The sequence below is a fragment of the Zeus faber genome (assembly GCF_960531495.2).
Source record: "Zeus faber genome assembly, chromosome: 21".
NCBI classification, from domain to species: Eukaryota; Metazoa; Chordata; class Actinopteri; order Zeiformes; family Zeidae; genus Zeus; species Zeus faber.
Window position 1 is genome coordinate 5,267,472 of NC_137208.1, and position 15,231 is coordinate 5,282,702.

At 39.9% G+C, this 15,231-nt stretch overlaps 1 protein-coding gene across 1 annotated transcript; it reads right to left on the minus strand.

The window, feature by feature from the left end:
• Positions 1–4,119: 4,119 nt before the first annotated feature.
• LOC307246522 (angiopoietin-4-like) lies at positions 4,120–9,405 on the minus strand. The gene is made up of 7 exons (XM_080022465.1): positions 9,353–9,405; positions 9,011–9,110; positions 8,495–8,519; positions 7,135–7,226; positions 6,485–6,602; positions 6,011–6,196; positions 4,120–4,521 (listed from the first exon to the last, which is right to left on the minus strand). The coding sequence occupies exons 2-7, from the start codon at positions 9,071–9,073 to the stop codon at positions 4,220–4,222; spliced, it is 786 nt and encodes a 261-aa protein (XP_079878591.1). The 5' UTR covers positions 9,074–9,110; positions 9,353–9,405; the 3' UTR covers positions 4,120–4,219.
• Positions 9,406–15,231: the final 5,826 nt, after the last annotated feature.

The following is a 15,231-nucleotide window of genomic DNA, read 5'->3' on the forward strand; positions in this document are numbered from 1 at the left end:
AGTTTACCTGAACGCTGCAAGGGCTCCCCCCGGTCTGGTCTCCTGGTTGCTCGTCTTGTGGAGCAACCACTATGCGGTGGTTGGTAAAAATATGATGACATCATAAAGCGTCTTACTGTAAATACCATCTCCTTCATTTTAGAACCAGACGTGAGACGTGGCAGTTAACCAAGACCAGCTGAATATTTCAGGTCAAAGTTGTTCGGTTTTTCACTAATATCTGCCCCATATGTGGATCGATTTGGATGAAATTTAAACCACGAGACCCCTGTGACATTGCGGTTTAAAGGACATCTCAACCGTGTTCGTAGTTTACGCCGAAGTATGTCTTCCAGACAGTTTTAGCCGGATGGGACATATTTTGGTGTGAAATGCATTGGACCTCGTCTGAGATATCGGTCAAATTTGGTCTGTTTGTCATTTATTTCAGCTTCGTACGTGGATGGATTTGGATGAAACTTTAACCACGAGATGTTTGTGGCGAACCGGTTCTCACGACGCGTTACCGTGTTCGTAGCTTCTGCCGTTCTTCTGGATCATGGGGATGGTAGCTCAGGAGGTAGAGCTGGTGGTCTAGTGATCTAAAGGTTACTGGTTCGATCCCAGGCTCCTCCTGCTAGCATGCTGTAGTGTCCTTGAGCAAGACACTTAACCCCTAATTGCTCCTGATGGCTGCGTCCGTCGGTGTTTGAATAATTGTAAGTCGCTTTGGATAAAAGCGTCTGATCAATGACTAAATGTAAATCAAATAGTTTTCGATTTAAAAGTTCAGAAAATTTTCCCAGAACAATAACAATAGGTGTCGAGCCCTTAGGATCCCTATTGTTATAATAGTAATTGTCATAATAATAATAATAATAAGTAATAATGATAGAAATAGTAATAATAACAATAATAATACTAGTAATAAAAATAGTAGTAATAATAATAATAATAATAATAGTAATAACAATAATAGTAATCATAAAAACGTAATATTATTAATAATAATAATAATAATAATAATAATAATAGCTATAATTATAAAAATTAAAATTAAAATAATAATAATCATAATAATAGTTATAGTAAAAAAATATTATTATTATTATTATTATAAATAATAATAATAATAATAATAATAATAATAATAATAATAATAATAATAATAATAATAATAATAATGCGGTAACATTGCGATGCATTGTGTGTGAGCATGCACCCTGCACCACAGGGACATGGATGAGGGATTCCCTGACCGAGACCTCCACAACACCAACCCCATGCTCCGTCACGCACCACCCGAAAACCTAAAGCACCCACTAATCCCACGGAGACCCCCTCAGATGCATGGATGGGGATAAAGATGGAGATGGAGATGGAGATGGGATGGAGATAGGGATGTTAGTGGGATGAAGATAGAGATGGGGATGAGGTGGAGATGGTGATGGGGATGGAGATGGGGATGAGATGGAGATGGCGATGGAGATGGGGATGGGGACGGGGATGAGATGGAGATGGAGATGCGAATAGGACGGGATGGGAATGGGATGTTAATGGGGTGGAGACGGAGACGGAGATGGAGACGGAGATGTCGACGGGATGCGATGGGAACGGGGTGGAGATGGAGATGGAGATGTCAGTGGGACGGGATCGCATGGCCCTGGCTTCCAACACCCACAGCCGCACACAAAGACGCGGGCACCGCACGCGGATAGTCCGCATGATGGGGTGGAATTGACCTGCAAAGCATCGCGCAGGTGCCGCACGGAAACAAAGGAGATGAACGTTGCTTTTGCCGTTACCTGTGTGCGGGTCGCTGGGATGCCTCTGCTCGCGCTCCCGTCGCAGCCCTGCTCGGTGCCGATGCGAGGCGCGCGGACGATCCGTTCGCGGCGAACCACTCTCCAGAGCGACTCGGGCGTCCGGGGTCGCTCCGGCGGCGAGCCCATCCCCCCGGCTGCCGAGGAGCCGACGGGAGGGCGTCCGGTCGGGCTTGGGTACGTGACGGAGGCCACGCGCCACACCCACCGAACCAAACGAACCGGGGCGAGTCGGACGAATGGAGCGACTCCTTTTTTCCCCCCGAGGGACCGGTCGACTCCGCAGGACAAAAACAAAAAGGGTCGAGCCGCTCATCACCGCGCTCAGCCTCTCCCCTGTGCACCGCGCTGCATAGTGGGAAATCGAGTTCTGGAGACGAATGCACGGGTTCCCAAACTGGGGTCCGAGGCCCCCTCGGGGTCCATGAAGGAATGATATAAATATATATGTATCTTTTTTTAAACTTTACATATATTTCAACGCAATCGATCCGAAACGTATTAGACGCAGTACACAGAACCTGAGTAACCGAATAACCAAATATTTCAACTGAATGACGTCCTGGGTTTTTCCGTTTAAATACAGTGTAAAACGGGAAGAGAAATAGATATTACGTTGGTTTATTTGCCAAACAGGAAAATATAAGATATGAATCCATATTTGAACCTGGAAAGGATTCTGAGCCATGATGACACCGCAACACCCCTCAAAGCCGGGAGGCCCAGTAGCCCAAAAATACCTATTCATGTATTTATCATATTTATCATTGAATAAAATATTTCTAAAATAAATTGAATAAAATAAATAAGTAAAATAAAGCCGCGATTGTTTCCGGGACGCCTAGGGGTCCGCAAAGGTTGGAAACCCTTGATGCCACAGCTTTATTACGTCGAAATATAAATGTTTAAAAAATAAAATAAAATAAAATAGGTTCAAGAAGCAACACATACAGATTGGTATCCCTGTGGATATTAATAGTATTAATACAATTAATATAATGATTTATAATTATGCATGTCCAATAACAATTGGATGGTTTTTTTCTCTGATAATGATAGATAATGTCGCAGATAGTGAAACAGTGGCTTTCCAGGTAAAGGAATTAAGACATAACAATTAAAAAACACCTTGTAATCAATTGATGAACTCCAACGACCTAATCCTGCGTTTCTATTCATGTTCATTTGGATTTAATGGGACCAAACTTCTTCTTTGTGACACAGGGACCCCAGTCACCCAGCCGGGGGCCATTTTGCGGTAATGGCCCCCGGCTGCTAATATTGTTTAAAAAGGAAATAAACTACAGGTAGCTCCTAAACTGACTGTAGCAGGTTTGGAAAGCATGACTCAGCACAAACACAGAGCGAGGAGTCATATTTAATTCATAACTTTTAGCCGCTACAGGATGTTAGCGTTGCCCGCACGCTGCTTCCCAGAACCGCCCCGCCCCGCCCTGCCCGACCCTCTCTGCCCGCAGTCTGTGTACGGACATCGATTTATTATCAAAGTAATAACTATATTGATAATAAACCAGTGTCTGTACGAAGGCCGATGCACGTTTACCTGTTCTAGCTCCGACTTTGTTCCTTGTGAGTAATTTGTAACGTCTCCGTTTCAGTGGCCGCATGTGACCTCGACCCATTTGGACAATCATGAACCTGTGATGGACGGACTACAGTGACAGATTTTTATCCAAAATCTGCCCCCCTCAAAATAGGCTATGCAAACTTTAACTAAAACGACTGTAATTCTTTTATAATTTTGTGACAAAGATCCTATATAATTAGATATCCATATCGCTATATTCTCATTATAGATATATTATTATATATTGCAATGGCCAAAATCTGGTCAGCCGGGCAACCGTTTATTGTGACGTTATATAACAGGCCCTGGTAAATAACAAAGCCAATGTGCAGTAGGATGGTGTGTTCACCAGGACTTGGCTCTGATCGACCAGATCGTTCACGCGCCGCACAACAGGTCCCTGCAATGACGACTCAGAGATGTGAGAATAAACAAATGACTCAGCAGAGAGAGAGGGAGGGAGGGAGGGAGGGAGAGAGAGAGAAACCCTCGTCCCTCAGATTACACACAAAATGCCGCGTTGATGCCATGTTCAACTGTTTAAATTGTTAACAAGCCGGTGAAAGTCTCGAAGGTGCCCAAACCTTTCATGTTTTGCGGGATAATTGTTTATTCCTTAAAAAACAAACTGATGTGAAGACAACGGATCAACCAACCAATCAAACTTTATTTGTGTTGCACCTTTGAAACAAATCAAATGCAATTCAAAGACGACACATAGGATGTTAACAATGGATTTAGACACGCCCAAACAACCCAAACAGCCCAAACAATCCCCACCAAAAAAGGGTAAGTTGAATAAAGCTGACAGGAGCACACGCCCTGTCCTTCACTCAGCCTTCACCATCATGCGGGTGGCTCTGGCGGAGTACGGCGCCGGGCCCTTCCAGGTGCGCCAGTGCAGGCCGGACGCCCAGCCTAGGTGCTGCCCGGCCGGGTGCCACTCCCCGTGCAGGCTGGCCGAGCCGCATCGGCTGTACCACCAGCCGCCGCCGCCCTCCACCTGGCTGCACTCGCTCTCCAGGATATCCCCAAACAGGCAGGGCGAGCAGCCGTCGTGGTCTCGGTCTAGCGTGCTGAAGCCGAAGCCACGCTGGTCGATGCCCTTGTACAGCCCTGTGATGGCATCGCCTTTTGGGTGAGAAGGTGGGGAGCAGGGGAGGGTGGTTATAAGGGCGTGGCCGTGGCATTGTTGTTCCACTGGAGTCCATCTCTGGAAAAACGCACCTCGGTCTCTCACAGTACTACTAGATAGCACAGTGCTGCTAGTTAGCACAGTGTTACGAGTCAATAGTTAGAAGAGTGCTACTAGTTAGCAGAGTGCTACTAGTCATTAGTTAGCACAGTGCTCCTAGTTAGCGCAGTGCTACTAGTTAGCACAGTGCTCCTAATTAGCACTGTGGTACTGGTCACTAGTTAGCACAGTGCTACTAGTTAGCACAGTGTTACTATTTAGCACAGTGCTACTATTTAGCACAGTGCTAGTTCAATCTAAACTAGCGATGAAAAGTTTGGCATTTTTTGGAGATTCCATTCTTTAGGAGTCACTCAGCAAAAAAGATGAAATGTTCCAATTTTCCGACTCTTTGTTGTTTGATTCAGAACAAACAAACAGTTTGAGAGTCTTGTGTCACTGATCTAAACTACGACTCGACCTGTTGTTTTTGTTCCTGTGCAGATGCTTGACAAACAAACACAGGCTCAACACAGATCTCCATGTTTTCCCGACCACCGTTAAGACCCCAACTTCAGATGAAGGCATCACCCGACCCTCTCTGGGGCTCAGAATGATTGTATTTCTCCCCATTCAGTAACGCAGAAGACTCTAATTATATTAAGTTATCTGAAGTATAGCAGTATAGGTGTATAGTCGTATACTAGTTTTAACAGAAGTACGAATAAAAGTATAGTAGTACAGTCGTACAGTAGTATAGACGTATAGAAGTATAGTCGTATTTGTAGTATAGAAGTACAGTAGTTGAGTAGTATATAAGTATAGTAGTATATAAGTATTGAAGTATAGTAGTATAGCAGTATAGAAGTATAGTAGTAAAGTAGTAAAGTAATATAGAAGTATAGAAGTATAGTGGTATAGAAGTATAGTGGTATAGTGGCAAAATTGTCTAGTAGTAATGTTGTATAGAAGTATCGTTGTACAGTAATAAAGTAGTATAGTGGTATAGTAGTATAGAAGAATTGTAGTAGTGTGGAAGTATAGTTGTATAGAAGTATTGTAGTATAGAAGTATAGTAATAGTGTTATTTCAAGGTAATAAGGCGTGACCGGTATATATAGTGTATATAGTATACTGTATATCGTGTATATAGTGATATCGCGTGGCGATTGCTAACGATAGTGTAGTGAATACTGACACACTGCGGGAATGGAACTGAGAACAGAAAGGAGATGAGATGCATACAGTGTATATATAGTGTGTGTAGTATATATAGTATATATGGTATATATAGTATATATGGTGTATATAGTGTTTATAGTGTGTAAAGTGTGTGTATATATATATATATATATATATATATATATATATATATATATATATATATATATATATATATATATATATAACCTTGCAGCTAACTGAGGCTAATGTGAGCCAGCTTACCTGCGTCCCCGCTGTACGCGCCCACGCTCAGCTTGAAGGCCTCCCTCTCATTGCCCAGCCGGAAGTCTCTGTACTCGGCGTAGGCCCGTCCACCATCGTGATCCCACAGGTCCACACGCAGGGTCCAGCTCTTCCTGTAGTTCTTGGTCAGCTGCAAGATGCGTTTCAACCCCAGCCAATGGTCGTCTGGGGGTGGGGGGGGGGGGGGGGGGGGGTCTGACTATTACATCGTTTGAGACTCGATCTCTGACCTCTGATGTCACATCCTTTCTGGACCAGGAGCAGAGACGGGAGATCCCGGGTTCTCAGAGGGTAAAATTCCAACCCAATAAACATGGCTGGAGTATTTCTGAACCTAGAATGGTCGGCCTCTGCTCATTAGTCACGTTGACTTCATTTCAAAAGGACATTTACGCGTTCATGTCTTGGCATTTCACTCTGCTTGGGAGGCCAGAACCGACTGTTTTTACTCACTTCTCCTATGTCCAAAGCCTTGTTTATATGCCTTCCAGTTCCTGTTGAAGGTCACCTTTCCCCCGCTGCGTCTCTGGAACACCGTCCATCCTCCATCGGGCAGCATCTCACAGTAAGCCTGCGGAGGGACAACCAGGTCACAGGGTCAGAGGTCATGACCTTGTGTCAGTGCCCGAGGGACCTTGTGCCAACACCCCGAGGAACCTTGTGCCGGTGCCCCTAGGAACCTTGTGTTGGTACTCCGAGGAACCTTGTGTTGGCAACCTGAGGAACCTTGAGTTGGCCTCCTCAGGCCCTTAGAAGAACCCTGAGTTAACCTTGTGCTGGTAGCCTGAGGAACCTTGTGTTGGCACCCTCAGGCCCTTAGAAGAACCCTGAGGAACCATGTGTTGGTACCCTGAGGAACCTTGTGTTGGCACCCTCAGGCCCTTAGAAGAACCCTGAGGAACCATGTGTTGGTACCCTGAGGAACCTTGTGTTGGCACCCTCAGGCCTTTAGAAGAACCCTGAGGAACCATGTGTTGGTACCCTGAGGAACCTTGTGTTGGCACCCTCAGGCCCTTAGAAGAACCCTGAGGAACCATGTGTTGGTACCCTGAGGAACCCTAAGTAACCTTGTATTGATACTCTGAGGAACCCTGTGTTGGTACCTTGAACGGAACCCTGGCTCCTAGGGGCTGGAGCACATAGATCCCGCTGGATGCGTTGGAGTGCAGGGTCTTGATGTGGGTGCAGTCAGTCCCTGGGTGGAGGAAAACCAACACGGGATCAATGAGCAAGTTAAAATATCTGGAACATATAATGTGAGGAATTGTTCCATCCTCCTAAACACTAGTAGTATAGAAGTATAGAAGTATAGTATTCTAGATGTATAGTAGTATAGAAGTACAGTAGTATAGAAGTATACTAGTATAGTTGTATAGTACTAGAGGTACTCCTCACTTAGCAACCGAGTTCCGCTCCTACAACAAGGTCGTTAAGAGAATTGGTCAATATGCGAGGACCCGTGTTATTTCAAGGTAATAAGGCGTGACTGGTATATATAGTGTATATAGTATACTGTATATAGTGTATATAGTGATATTTCACGATAGGGGGGCGTGGCGATTGGGAACGATAGTGTAGTGAATACTGACACACTGCGGGAACGGAACTGAGAACGGTGAGACGAGATGCATACATTGCATATAGTTTATATAGTATATATAGTATATCGTATATATATAGTGTATATATACTACTATATATATTTATAGTAGTATATAAGTACAGAAGTATAGTAGCATAGTTGTATAGAAGTATATTGTAGTATTAAAGACGTATAGTAGTATAGAAGGGAATTATAGAAGTGTAGTAGTATAGAAGTATATTATAAAAGTAAAATAGTACAGACGTATAGTAGTATAGAAGCCTAGAAGTATAGTAGTATAGTAGTATAAAATTATAGCAGCATAGTAGTATAGAAGTATAGTACTAAAGATGTATAGTAGTCTAGATTTATAGTATTATAGAAGTAAGGAGGTTTATAGAAGTATAGTAGTATAGCATTATAGTAGTATAGCTGTATAGTAGTATAGAAGTATAGTAGTAGTGTTATAGTATTATACAATATAGTATTGTAGAAGTATAGTGGTATTGAAGTATAGTGGTATAGAGTTATAGTAGCATAAAAGTATAGATCTATAGTAGTATAGATGTATAGTAGTATAGTATGGTACAGTGGTATAGTATAGTATAGTGGTATAGAGTTATAGTAGCATAGAAGTAGTATGGTGTAGTAGTATAGTATAGGATAGTTGTACAGAATTATAGTAAATGGCAGCGGCAGCCGTGCATGGGGCACACCAGCTCGACTAGAGCAGTTTGGGGTCATATGACACTTCAGCAAGTTACCAGGAGGCACCAGGGATCGAACCAGCCATTCAGATCACTGAACGACCTGCTCTACCTCCTGAGCTACTGTAGCATAGAAGTATAGTAGTGTAGTAGAAGTAGAAGTTTTCACGGTACCTTGTGGAATTACTCTTTTCCTGAACTGGTAAAACAAAAGACAAGGTGTTTACTTACTCTCACATGTAAAAGATCCAATAACAGCAGAAGAAACAAATACAAATACAAGAATACAAATAAAATACATGACATAGAGAAATAAATATTAAAATATTTATATATTCTGTAATAATTTATAATATTAAATAATAATAATAATAATAATAATAATAATTATTATTATTATTATTATATATTAGTTATATAAATAATAATATATTTATTGTATATTGTATATTTATTGTAATTCTGAATAAATACATTATTTATATAAATAATATATATTTAATTCAAATATTTTTATAATATATATATTATCATATATAAACATTAAAATATTATTTACTCTAAACACACGAAAATAGGAAATCCAATGAAGGAAACTCAGTACAACAACAAACAGCATGACGAAGTACGACAGAAGAAGAAGAAAGAAGAAGAAGAAATTAAAAAGTTTAAAAAGAGTTGTGTCTTTACCTTGTTCTGGTCGGAGAGGCTGAGCAGGAAGACCAGCACCACGGCAACACACACACACTTCATCTTTTAGGATTTTGGAAGGATTTTTCCGAGCCAAAATCTGGAGCCATACGTGCACACACACACACACACACACACACACACACACACACACACACACACACACAGACACACATACACACACATACACATTCTTAATATCTCTTTAGGCTTTAGGGAAGAAAAATCTGGCTTGACAAGTTGTGAAACGCACACACACACACACACACACGCGCACACACACACACACACACACACACACACACTCTTTTTTAACCATTCTGGAGAAACCTGAAGCTGTACCTGAGCTCTTCACTGGGAAACACCTTCTGTCCACTGCTCACCACGTTGACGCTCTGACTCAGCTGTTAAACACTCTGAAGTTTGGACTTTAAATACGTCACGCTGCTTTCTGGCCACGCCCTGAAAACACAACAAGAACCCTCCCACAGCAAAAAGAGCTGGGAGGAAGCAGCTTTGCGGCATTCCTGGATGGACAGTAGAAACAGATAGAACAATAGATCGAGAGAGAGAGAGAGAGAGAGAGAGAAAACGACCGACAGACCGAATGAAGTCCAATGAGAAACTCAGTATAACAACAAACAGCACAACCAAGTACGGCAGAAGAACGTTTATAAAGATTTGTGTCTTCACGTTCTTCTGGTGTGAGAGGCCTAGCAGGACGCCAGCACCACGCCAACACACACACACTTCATATTTGGGATTTTTACAGGCCAAAATCTGGAGCCGTGTACACAAATACATACCGCAAGTTATTCAAAATATCTCTTGAAGGAAGAGAAAATCTGGCTAAACAAGTTGCGAATCACACACACACACGCACACGCACGCACACGGTGGAATCACGCCCAGCGTCTTTTTTCAACCATTCTGGAAAAACCTGAAGCTGAACCTATGCTGAATCTATGCTTGTGCTTGTTTTTCCTCTTTTAGGCATTTTTATCCATGATTTTCGCTATTTATTTTTACTGTATTCAATTGATTCTTGTATTTTAATTTAGATTTTGTTTTATTTTATTTGCTTTTATATGTTTTAATGACCACATCCCAAGTAATTACATTTTCTATATATTAATGTGCAACCGGTGACATGAAGACTGCATTAAATCTGGCTCTTCACACTGAGTTCACTTGTCATTTCCATCACAATAGCAAACATGCTTCATTTATGAAGAGTTTTTTTGTGACTCCTCACTTGGTGACCATGGCGGTTGCTGCTGCAGTGTGTACTCCATGCACTGTGTGGATTAAATAACTGATTCTAGGGCGTTCACACTGGACACGACAAGCGACCACAACAAAGAGGAACATACAGTGTAATTAGGAACTGTGGAGGATTCCACAGAAAGGGACGTTGACACATTTAATCCATATGACCCACTACTCACTCTATAAAAGTTACTAGTACTAATATTTTCATTACTTGTTGCTATTCCAACACTTACTTTTAACTATTTTAGTTTCACTAGTCAAGATGTATAAGGGACTATTACTTATTAATTTAATTCTAATAACTATTCTTATTGTTACTAGTAACTACTGCAATGTTTCCAGTAACAATTTGGACAATTTTGTCATTGAACCCTATGGGGCTCTGTGTTTCAGATGTTAAATATTTTCCTCCAAATAGTATCTAGTCCCATTTGTACTAGCATGTATTCCCATTGTTACTAGTATCTATTCCCATTGTCACTAGTATCTATTCACATTGATACTACTACATTTTCCCATTGTTACAAGTATCTATTCCATTGTCACTAGTATCTATTCCCATTGTTACTAGTATCTATTTCTAATATAACTAGTATCTATTCCCATTGTTACTAGTATCTATTTCTAATATAACTAGTATCTATTCCCATTGTTACTAGTATCTATTTCTAATATAACTAGTATCTATTCCCATTGTTACTAGTATCTATTCACATTGATACTACTACATTTTCCCATTGTTACAAGTATCTATTCCATTGTTACTAGTATCTATTCCCATTGATACTACTACATATTCCCATTATGACTAGTATCTATTCCCATTGTCACTAGTATCTATTCCCATTGTTACTAGTATCTATTTCTAATATAACTAGTATCTATTCCCATTGTTACTAGTATCTATTTCCATTGTTACTAGTATCTATTTCTAATGTTACTAGTATCTAATCCCATTGTTACTAGTATCTATTACAATTGTTACTAGTATCTATTTCTATTGTTACTATTATCTATTCCAATTGTTACTAGTATCTATTTCTATTGTTACTATTATCTATTCCAATTGTTACTAGTATCTATTACAATTGTTACTAGTATCTATTTCTATTGTTACTATTATCTATTCCAATTGTTACTAGTATCTATTCCAATTGTTACTAGTATCTATTACAATTGTAAATAGTATCTATTTCCATTGTTACTTGTATCTAATACCATTGTTATGAAATGAGAAATAAAAAGAAAAAATGAGGAAAAAAAAAGATCAACGACAACCCAACCAGATTTGTAAAAAAAATAAATCAAAATAAATCAAAGACAGAAGGACTTTGAAGACCATTTTGATTTGATGCGAATCGGATTTAAGTTCAAAATCTTCAAACTTACTTTCCCTCTGATTCAGAAAAAAATATATTTATATACTGTATATTATTTTACTGATTTAAATATGATTTTTTGAACTGAATATAGAAATGTTTGTTTCTGCGTTTTCCTCTGAGCCAGGCGGGTCACATGACTGGTCGCCTGCCTCGTCATGCGTCGTCAGCGCATCACACCGCAACGTCGTTATGATGTCACAACACACTGACGGGCGTAGAAACACGTCTCCATTTTCACACCCTGCACCAGGAGGCCCAGCCAGAGACAGCTCTCTCTCTCCCTCCATCACTTCCTTGCTCTCTGTCCCCCCTCCGTCTCTCTTTCCCTCCCTTCATCACTCCCTCTCCCTCCATCTCAGTCTCCTCTCCCTCCCTTCTAATCTCTCTCACCCCATTCCCCCCTCCAACCCTCCCTCCCTTCTCTTTCTCTCCCTGCTCCCTCCCTATATTTCCCCTATCTAGCCCCCCCCTCCTGGTGCGGTCAGGGAGTCTCCATGAGGATCATGTGATGCGGAGGTCTCTCGCCCACTCTGGAGGTCCTCTCTCGTATCCTTCCTCCTCACTTGGTGACCATGACGGTTGCTGCTGCAGTGTGTACTCCATGCACTGTGTGGATTAAATAACTGATTCTAGGGCGTTCACACTGGACACGACAAGCGACCACAACAAAGAGGAACATACAGTGTAATTAGGAACTGTGGAGGATTCCACAGAAAGGGACGTTGACACATTTAATCCATATGACCCACTACTCACTCTATAAAAGTTACTAGTACTAATATTTTCATTACTTGTTGCTATTCCAACACTAACTTTTAACTATTTTAGTTTCACTAGTCAAGATGTATAAGGGACTATTACTTATTAATTTAATTCTAATAACTATTCTTATTGTTACTAGTAACTACTGCAATGTTTCCAGTAACAATTTGGACAATTTTGTCATTGAACCCTATGGGGCTCTGTGTTTCAGATGTTAAATATTTTCCTCCAAATAGTATCTAGTCCCATTTGTATTAGCATGTATTCCCATTGTTACTAGTATCTATTCCCATTGTCACTAGTATCTATTCACATTGATACTACTACATTTTCCCATTGTTACAAGTATCTATTCCATTGTTACTAGTATCTATTCCCATTGATACTACTACATATTCCCATTATGACTAGTATCTATTCCCATTGTCACTAGTATCTATTCCCATTGTTACTAGTATCTATTTCTAATATAACTAGTATCTATTCCCATTGTTACAAGTATCTATTTCCATTGTTACTAGTATCTATTTCTAATGTTACTAGTATCTAATCCCATTGTTACTAGTATCTATTACAATTGTTACTAGTATCTATTTCTATTGTTACTATTATCTATTCCAATTGTTACTAGTATCTATTCCAATTGTTACTAGTATCTATTACAATTGTAAATAGTATCTATTTCCATTGTTACTTGTATCTAATACCATTGTTATGAAATGAGAAATAAAAAGAAAAAATGAGGAAAAAAAAAGATCAACGACAACCCAACCAGATTTGTAAAGAAAATAAATCAAAATAAATCAAAGACAGAAGGACTTTGAAGACCATTTTGATTTGATGCGAATCGGATTTAAGTTCAAAATCTTCAAACTTACTTTCCCTCTGATTCAGAAAAAAATATATTTATATACTGTATTTTACTTTACTGATTTAAATATGATTTTTTGAACTGAATATAGAAATGTTTGTTTCTGCGTTTTCCTCTGAGCCAGGCGGGTCACATGACTGGTCGCCTGCCTCGTCATGCGTCGTCAGCGCATCACACCGCAACGTCGTTATGATGTCACAACACACTGACGGGCGTAGAAACACGTCTCCATTTTCACACCCTGCACCAGGAGGCCCAGCCAGAGACAGCTCTCTCTCTCCCTCCATCACTTCCTTGCTCTCTGTCCCCCCTCCGTCTCTCTTTCCCTCCCTTCATCACTCCCTCTCCCTCCATCTCAGTCTCCTCTCCCTCCCTTCTAATCTCTCTCACCCCATTCCCCCCTCTAACCCTCCCTCCCTTCTCTTTCTCTCCCTGCTCCCTCCCTATATTTCCCCTATCTAGCCCCCCCCTCCTGGTGTGGTCAGGGAGTCTCTATGAGGATCATGTGATGCGGAGGTCTCTCGCCCACTCTGGAGGTCCTCTCTCGTATCCTTCCTCCTCACTTGGTGACCATGACGGTTGCTGCTGCAGTGTGTACTCCATGCACTGTGTGGATTAAATAACTGATTCTAGGGCGTTCACACTGGACACGACAAGCGACCACAACAAAGAGGAACATACAGTGTAATTAGGAACTGTGGAGGATTCCACAGAAAGGGACGTTGACACATTTAATCCATATGACCCACTACTCACTCTATAAAAGTTACTAGTACTAATATTTTCATTACTTGTTGCTATTCCAACACTTACTTTTAACTATTTTAGTTTCACTAGTCAAGATGTATAAGGGACTATTACTTATTAATTTAATTCTAATAACTATTCTTATTGTTACTAGTAACTACTGCAATGTTTCAAATAACAATTTGGACAATTTTGTCATTGAACCCTATGGGGCTCTGTGTTTCAGATGTTAAATATTTTCCTCCAAATAGTATCTAGTCCCATTTGTACTAGCATGTATTCCCATTGTTACTAGTATCTATTCCCATTGTCACTAGTATCTATTCACATTGATACTACTACATTTTCCCATTGTTACAAGTATCTATTCCATTGTCACTAGTATCTATTCCCATTGACACTACTACATATTCCCATTATTACTAGTATCTATTCCCATTGTCACTAGTATCTATTCCCATTGTTACTAGTATCTATTTCTAATATTACTAGTATCTATTCCCATTGTTACTAGTATCTATTTCCATTGTTACTAGTATCTCTTTCTATTGTTACTAATATCTATTCCCATTGTTACTAGTATCTATTTCCATTGTTATCAGTATCTAATCCCATTGTTACTAGTATCTATTTTTCATTGTTACTAGTATCTATTTCCATTGTTACTAGTATCTATTTCTAATGTTACTAGTATCTAATCCCATTGTTACTAGTATCTAATCCCATTGTTACTAGTATCTATTACAATTGTTACTAGTATCTATTTCTATTGTTACTTGTATCTATTCCAATTGTTACTAGTATCTATTACAATTGTAAATAGTATCTATTTCCATTGTTACTTGTATCTAATACCATTGTTATGAAATGAGAAATAAAAAGAAAAGAATGAGGAAAAAAAAAGATCAACGACAACCCGAGGGTGAACAAAACAGTTTTATTCCATATTTCCTCACAAACTACGGTGCAGATTTGTAAAAAAAATAAATCAAAATAAATCAAAGACAGAAGGACTTTGAAGACCATTTTGATTTGATGCGAATCGGATTTAAGTTCAAAATCTTCAAACTTACTTTCCCTCTGATTCAGAAAAAAATATATTTATATACTGTATATTATTTTACTGATTTAAATATGATTTTTTGAACTGAATATAGAAATGTTTGTTTCTGCGTTTTCCTCTGAGC